Source organism: Macrobrachium rosenbergii, chromosome 1, assembly GCF_040412425.1.
Source record: "Macrobrachium rosenbergii isolate ZJJX-2024 chromosome 1, ASM4041242v1, whole genome shotgun sequence".
NCBI lineage: Eukaryota > Metazoa > Arthropoda > Malacostraca > Decapoda > Palaemonidae > Macrobrachium > Macrobrachium rosenbergii.
The window spans coordinates 33,817,392-33,826,548 of NC_089741.1; the positions used below are offsets into that span (position 1 = coordinate 33,817,392).

A 9,157-nucleotide genomic window follows, 5' to 3' on the forward strand; every position below is an offset into this window, starting at 1 on the left:
AAGTGATATTTTTCATTAACTCACAGTTTTAGAAGTCGAATGATGACTGGAAATCAACTCACAATTGAACGCGACTGATAGATTGATTTATGGCTACTAAAATTGGCGAGACAACACCTACCGTAGGTTATTGACTCCGCAATAAAATTAAACAGGAAAATAAAACAAATAAATAAATAGATTTAAAAGGGGTTTCATGTATGAAATATACTGGGTGCGAACCCAGGACTCTCAAGTGTGGATGATGACGATGATAATGATGACATTGTTATGGATTACAGGCTGTTATGCTGTGAAGAAATAGTGTAACTGCGCTTTTGAAGTACCTAACTTTTGTGGATTTCCAGGAAAACGTTCACTATCTTACTATATCTCTTTCCGATAAAGAGCAAATAGTGGTAACAAAAATCCGGTCAATGAAAGCAAATATTTAGAGCTTTCAGAAACTTTCATATTCGCTGTAGTTTTTCCTCACAATCACCACCACTATCTCCAACTACCAAATCATCATCGGCAAGCATCAATCATTCACCCCTCCATTTGCAACTCTGTTGCCACTGCATCTTTTCAATCCCTGTCATTGTAATAAAGATATAAAGCAGCCGTGTACACAGACCATACCTTTGTCTCTACACCACTTTTACGCCAAACCAGTCACTCACTCACTCCCCCGTCCAGATATTCTTAAACAAGATTCGCTTTCATCAAAAAAAATTTTCATGACAGACCTCAACAAATTATCTTCTACAGTATTCATGAATCTTCAGAAAGTTGCACATTGAATGTAGTACATCAGTTCCACAACATGGATTTTATTTTTGGATCCATGTAATTTTAGTGTCTGTATATGTTGTTGAATTGAATTGAATTGAAATGAATATAAAATTCAGGCCAAAGGCCAAGCACTGGGACCTAAGAGGTCATTCAGCGCTGAAACGGAAACTGACAGTAAAAGTTTTGAAAGGTGCAACAGGAGTGAAACCTCGCAGTAGCACTATGAACCAATTGTTAGAGAGAGTGGAAAGTCAGATGGAAGAAAGAGAATATGAAAATGAGGTACAGAAAAGAAACGAAAGGTTTTGCAGCTAGGGGCCTAAAGAAGGCATGCTGCAAAGAACCTCAAGTAATGCCTACAGTGCACCGCATGAGGTGCACTGACGGCACTACCCCCATACGGAGTGTATATGTTGTGGTCAAAAAACTTCTATCTAAAACTACTTCTATGCTGCAGAACGCCTCTCCCCTTCTCACACAACTGTTCCTTAACAGGCAACTGATTCACAGACACCGTCAGCCTTGTCCCAAGTCCTCTGTTCTCTCTCAATGACAATCGTTCTTCTGTCTATCTAACATACATTCTCTAAATTCCTACCATACGACTTCCCAGCTATACTGAATAAGTGATGTTATGACTTTTCGTTTGAACTGACCTCAGTAATATTTACCCTTTGACACACAAATACATCTCTCTCTCTCTCTCTCTCTCTCTCTCTCTCTCTCTCTCTCTCTCTCTCTCTCTCTCTCTCTCTCTATATATATATATATATATATATATATATATATATATATATATATATATATATATATATATATATACTGTATATATACTACATGCATTAACTGCACGATCATGCACAGTCGTCAGGCGCTGTTGCAAAGGGCTACAGTAATTATCCAATTAACACTAAAAACAACGAGCCGAGTTTGGCAGTTTTCAAGGAAGTCTCTCCTTCCCTTGAGAGAGAGAGAGAGAGAGAGAGAGAGAGAGAGAGAGAGAGAGAGAGAGAGAGAATCTAACAGCCTTTGAGTAAACACTCCAACGATTCTATCTGAAAACAGACAAACTAACAAACATAGAAACTCGGGGAGAGAGAGAGAGAGAGAGAGAGAGAGAGAGAGAGAGAGAGAGAGAGAGAGAGAGAGAGAGAGACAAGGCAAGGCCTCTACATTGCCATCTCTGTCGAGATAAAGAAAGATTCTCATCTTTCAAACGCTAAATCTACGATTAAGATTTCCAAGTCTTCGTGTTTTACTTAAAAATGTAAAGTCTAAAATCTAGACTTTTTTCATCCTCAGTTTTTATTCACGACGAAAAATCAACGGCCAAAGCCTTTTAACTTAAGTTACAGTCGAAAACGCAAGTCTGACATTAAGGCGTTTTATCTCAGATTTTAGCTGAAGAAGAGGCAGCAAAGTCTTAAGATTCAGACTTCTTTATCTTTGTTTTTAGCTCGAGACTAGTTTCAGATGAGAAGTCTAATATCAATAAGACATTTCATCTTCTTGTTTTCGTAGCCATAAGTTCGGTCGTAATCTTCATATTTATTAACATTCTAAGTGTTTATATTGTTAGTGTTTACATTCAAATAACAAAATGTTTATGTTTACAACACAATGTGTATGTTTACTTCCACAAAACACCTAGTGAAAAAGTGAATGCTTATAATCATATAAATGAAATGTGTGTATTTATATCCAAAGAAAATGGACTTAAAAGGAAAGGGCGTGTTTTTATTTAAATATATATATATATATATATATATATATATATATATATATATATATATATATATATATATATATATATATATATATATATATATATATATATATATATATATATATATATATATGCAGTATATATATATATACATATATACATATATATGTATGTATGTATATATATATATATATATATATATATATATATATATATATATATATATATATATATATATATATATTTAAACATCTGCTTATCTTCAGTAAAAGAGTTGTATTGGTCCTTTAGGTTGAGAGAGAGAGAGAGAGAGAGAGAGAGAGAGAGAGAGAGAGAGAGAATATCCCAGCCATTGAATAAACACTCCAACGAATGGTTATATCTAAAAACAAACGAACAAACGAATATAGAAACTCGAGAGAGAGAGAGAGAGAGAGAGAGAGAGAGAGAGAGAGAGAGAGAGAGAGAGAGAGAGAGAGACTCAGCGAATCGGTGCAACACAGATTTCCCAGTCAAAGGGAGTGTATACCACAGATCTTGAGAAGAGTCAGGGCTACAGCATTTAAAATCAATCATTTAAGGCTTGACCTCACAAGAACGGAAGACCCACTAAAGACATGTCTATTTATAACTATTTTTAATAATAATAATAATAATAATAATAATAATAATAATAATAATAATAATAATAATAATAATTAAAAAATACTCACAGTAACATGAGTCTTCAAATGGAGAAACAAATCCACAGATACATAAACTGTAAGTACATATACATAACTGTGGATTTGTCTCTCCAATAATAATAATAATAATAATAATAATAATAATAATAATAATAATAATAATAATAATAATAATACAGTTAGTCAAGAGAACTGGAATGAAATATAAGATTTAGTCCAAAGGCCAAGCGCTGGGACCTATGAGGTCATTCAGCGCTAAAAGGTGGAACTGGAGGAAAACTCGCAGCTGCACGAAGAAACAACAGTTAGGAGAGGGTTAAGGAAAGTGAGATGGAAGAAAAAGAATACGAACGGAGATGCAGTAAAAGGACTGAAAGGGCTTGCAGCTAGGAGCCTAAGAAAGGGACGCTTCGAAGAACCTCGACGTAATGCCTACGGTGCACCGCGTCGGGTGCACTAACGACACTATACCCTCCTATTGGGGGATCTCGCCAGAAGCTGCCTGACCTTCAGTCTATGATGCGAGAATAATCTGAAAACAAGAGACTGATGAAAAACGTCCCGAAACTGTCTTGAACATCCCAAACATCCCAGCTTTAAGAGGAACGAAAACGAACATCAGAAAGATTCCCAATGTTCACAGCGCGGGCAACCTCAGAGATCACATACGTTCATTAGCCAACCTGCCACTTATTACGTAATTGAGACTCAGACGGGTGTAATGGGATACGCACTCGACCGTGAAGGGACAAAGAAAATAAGGAAGTGAGAAGAAGATAAAAAAAAAAAGGAGACAGAGGAAAAAGAGGAGACGTAACAGGGCAACAGGAGAGGCCGTTGGAATAACTTAGAGACCTGCGGTAGGTACACGAGAGAGAAGCTGCCCCATTTGCATAACGGCTAACCCATTTTTACACGAATGCTGGTCTGTAGCTTTGGACTGCAGGCTTGGTTGGAAGATGACCTTTTTTTTTTTTTTTGCCCGTGCCAGCGGCCTCTGGGCCTACAGAAATTGTAAGATGGGGTACAGGATCGTTCTAAAGTCAACGGTTTCCAGAACTGGGCAGATGGGTTGACATCACAATTCAATTTTTGGGGATGGCTATACATTACAAGAGTCAATTAAGACGTTTTTATATCCTCAGTGAGAACATGCTAGGCAATCTGAATAGATTCAACCCATTCCTTCAAAGAACAAGGCAACCAATGTTATTATTACTGTTATTCAGATGAACCCTATTCATATGAACAAGCCCACCACAGTGGCCACTGACTTGAAATTCAAGCTTCCAAAGAACTTTGTGTTCATTCGAAAGAAGCAACAGAAGGTGATGGGAAATACAGAAAGACGAGATCAATTATTAGTAAAACGGATAAATTAACAAATTAATAAACGAATAATACAAGTAAAACATTAATCACAAGTTAAATTGTACTACGGTAGTAATGCATTGCATCTTCGCTTGAACTTCTGAAGAAGTTCCAATTGCACGACATCCTCTGGGAGGCTATTCCACAACCCAACGGTGTGAGAATAAAGGACCTCTGGAACTTTGGAGAAGTTCGACAGCGAGGCACATTTACTGCATATTGGTGCTGCTGTTCAGCAAGTCTGGTTGCCCTCGGCGGGAAAAAGGGGATCAGGGATCAATTGGGAACGTGAAAGATCTCTGTTAAAATACAACTTATGAAGAAGTGATAAACACGAGACCATCCGACGATGGTCCAAGTCATAACTGGTAGTATGAAACAAGAGACGAGAATAAACCACATATATAAGGCGATTTGAATTAGCCAAAGCGAGGCCCACCAATAAGGCAATCTACAGAGTATAAACCAGTGGTTCTCAGAGTTTCACGGCGGGGGGGGGGGGACTGTGACCAAGGATTTTTAGTATTATATATACATATTATCTGGAATGCATCTTTTTGAGGCAGACAATTCTGGAAAAGGGGAGGGGGTAGAATGGCATTCTGACAAATGGTGAAAGGGTGCATGGGTCAAAAAGGCCGAGAACCACTGGACTACGAACCATTCAGTCAATCATTCCTTTGTTGGCGGAGAAACCGACCCTCTGGAAAATATATCACAGGGAAGGAGGTCAGAACACTTTCCAGAAACAAAGGAATACATTAACTACGAAAGAGGAATAATTCCCGGACCTTTTAGAGGGCCACTTGAATATTTATCGTAACGATTTGAGAAGCTGAACGCACGAACGCGTCCTTGGTTTGTGTAACTGTTTAAGTAAAAACACACACACAAAAAAAATATATATATACATACATATATATATATATATATATATATATATATATATATATATATATATATATATATATATATATATATATATAATCAACCCATTCATTTCTCAACCGGATGAACATGCAACCCAAAAATCTTTAATTAGGACACCCTATCAACCCCGGCCCCCAGCAACCCCATTTTTAGGAAAAGTAATTGAGAACGAAAAACGCGATCGCTCTTAAACGAATTATTCTTCGCTTTACAAGATAACGTATAAAATGACTCGTTAAATACACTCCCAAGGTCAGATCAGTTAAGTCACCATATATAGGACCCAGACAACTGGCTTCCCCTCCAGCCAACAGAACTAACGATAAAAAAAAAAAAAAATTGGAGGTTCCAGGCGTTGGGCAGGGTTGGTATCCAGAATGTATTCTCTCTCTCTCTCTCTCTCTCTCTCTCTGTATATATATATGTGTGTGTGTATGTGTGGATGTAGTATGTATGTATGTGTGTGTATATATATATGTATATAAACTCTGTCACCATTTAAAGTGTTTCAGCAGCCTATATATATATATATATATATATATATATATATATATATATATATATATATATATATATATATATATATATATATATATATACATACATACATGCATACATACATAGATACAACATCCACACACACAAATACATACATATATATATATATATATATATATGTATATATATATATATATATATATATATATATATATATATATATATATATATATATATATATATATATATGCTTTCACCGATCAGATTTTTTCAGCCAAAATCTTTGGGATGAGGTTGTCAGCCTCATGTCGTCCTCAACTCTCATCATCTGAGAACGAGTGTGAGCAGGCTAAATTGGAAATTTTACCCTGAACATTTAAGGCTTTCATACACAGAGATTTTATGCCGGGTAAAAGAAACAAAATTGCAACAATTTTCTAATTTTATACATTCATGCATCAAATAATAACAAGCCATCAAAAGCCATATTACCATGATGGCTGACTGATTGATTGATATATGGCTACTAAAACTGGCGTCACAATATATACCGAGAACTGACTGGATAAGTTTATCTATGAAAGTTCAAAGACCACGAAAAACAAATGAACAGCAAAAATAATATACAAAAAATGCTACGGTCATTGCAACTTACAAGTACATCACGTCAGGTAGTTCAGAGTGGACCGCGTGGACGTTTTACTTTACCTGAAAAGTAAATAAATATTGAAGATTAATGCTTATTATACCTGTTACTCTATAAATCTGAAATAAGTCCCATACTTTGAGGGTTTTATATGTATGTATGTATGTATGTATGTATGTATGTATGTATGTATGTATGTATGTGTATATATATACATACATATTAAATAGGCACAATCCGTTAACACTGAGGAATCATATAGGTATTTAGTCGACTGTGGTGGGTCGTAACCACGGGTTGAATACGGCGAGGGGCCAGCCACGCCATCCCACAAGATTTGTCCTGTTCCATAGTGGAAAATAATGTACATGACAACAAGAAAAGACAATAATGACTTACATAACTTCTTTCGAAAAGTTCCTCACAGTGACAACGAACAACAGTCGACTAACCACCAGGAAAAGAATACAGTCTTCTCATTCAGCTACTGAGCACACGGCTCTACTATGAGAGAGAGAGAGAGAGAGAGAGAGAGAGAGAGAGAGAGAGAGAGAGAGAGAGAGAGAGATTCATGAACATCAAAAATGAATCTCTCGTCTCAATTTTGGGGGTCAGCAAACCAAAGTCAGGAGTATGGGGAGGTACGAATAAGTAGATGGACATACACAGAGGACGATAACAGAGAGAGAGAGAGAGAGAGAGAGAGAGAGAGCGGCAACGGCAGCACCAAAAGCTTAAACGCCGATGCTTAGCATAACAATTAGCTGTAGTTGTGTCTGATAAGGGAAACAGGCTCGTTTCTTCTTTCTCTCATTTCGGACTGGGCGTTGCCTGTTCCTTCTTTAACCACCCCCTCACCCGCCTCACATCCCCTATCTACTCCCCCTTCGGCTGTTGGGAGGGTAAAGCAGGGGAGGGGGATTTTAACAGTCTTCTGTATTCCCAAACATGACGCACGAACCTAGCAATCTCTATTCTGTGCTAAACAGTCCACACACAAGTATATTCAGGGCTCAGCTGTCTAATATAATATAAATATGATATAATGTAAATATGATATAACGTAAATATCATATATGATATAATATAAATAAAATAAAATAAAATAAAAATATAAAATATGATATATAATATAATATATATGTATACAGTATATATATATATATATATATATATATATATATATATATATATATATATATATATATATAAATATATATATATATATATATATATATATAAAATATATGTGTACTTATTCGTAGTGATCCTTAACATGCCACAAATGAGGCACCAGTCACAGCATAAAGGGCACCTGTCATGACATTACACCTGCAAAAACACTGGGTGCATGCCATAGCATTACACATGCCACAAATCAGGAGCCTGTCAAAGCATTACACCCGCCACAATTACGGCACTTGTCACAGGCACTGAAATCGGTAACAATTTCAAAACGCGGGAAAGAAGAATTCGAACCCGCAAAACCTCATCGCTCTCTTTCCAAGCAGCTACAAGACAAGAGAGAAGAATAACCAAAAGAAAGAACGAGTGAGAAAAAAGGAGCGAAAATCCTCTCAACATAAATCATTGTGGTTTTCGTTTCATTCATCGTGAAGGTGGTCCGAAAAAAAAAAATGTAACTCTCGGGTCTGAATGAAACTACGAGGTCATCCTTATCAGATCGAGGCCTCATTCATCTCTGCATTCAGTCGGTCGAAAGAATAATAATAAGAATAATAATAAGACTTGGGGTTGGTTGCGCTGCGCGCGCATGCGCGTCTCGCGTTGCGCAAATCCCTCCATTTCTTCTCCTGCAGTGCTTGAAAGAGGCATGATTAATGCGGTGCGCTTTCCGATCTTCAAGCAGATTTCCACTGCATTTTGAATGTGTAATTTGTTGTTCCAGCTACCTATCGTATCTCGAACATGTTTCTTAGCTTTATGATCCTTATGTCAGCGTCACTAAAATTAATTAAGATGTCTATATCTGAAGTAACTATGTCATATAGCATATCTCTATCGGCGCATATAACACGACAAAGGTCGTTGTAATCAAGACATACGATCTAGAAAATACTGAATGAAGCCATCTCTCTCTCTCTCTCTCTCTCTCTCTCTCTCTCTCTCTCTCTCTCTCTCTCTCTCTCTCTCTCTCTCTCGGGATGTGAGAGAGCAATCTGGTATATATTCCACCACTCGTAAATCTCCCCCATCAATCATCTCGTTTCCTTACTAAAATGCCTCGTCACCGATCGTGAGGGCCACGCCCACCTCAGTCCTCCTCCTCCTCCTCCTCCTCCTCCTCCTCCTCCTCCTCCTCCTCCTCCTCCTCCTCCTCCTCCTCCCCATTCATCCAGGCTGGATGAGGTGAAGGAATGAGTGGAATATTCATGAGTGAACTTGAATGGACTCACATGGAATCACGATTATCATGAAGTGTTCATATAAAGTTTACTTCGAATCAGCTCATTTTGCTCAAATTATTATTATTATTATTATTATTATTATTATTATTATTATTAT

The 9,157-nt window shown here is 36.9% G+C and overlaps 1 protein-coding gene across 1 annotated transcript in view; it reads right to left on the reverse strand.

Moving 5' to 3' along the window:
• The window catches only part of LOC136847958 (breast cancer anti-estrogen resistance protein 3 homolog), a 485,533-nt gene extending 478,870 nt beyond the window's left edge, over positions 1–6,663 (reverse strand). The window contains 1 exon segment of the mRNA XM_067120006.1: positions 6,641–6,663. Coding sequence (XP_066976107.1) covers positions 6,641–6,648 — 8 coding nt within the window. The 5' untranslated portion in view covers positions 6,649–6,663.
• Between the last annotated feature and the right edge of the window lie 2,494 nt (positions 6,664–9,157).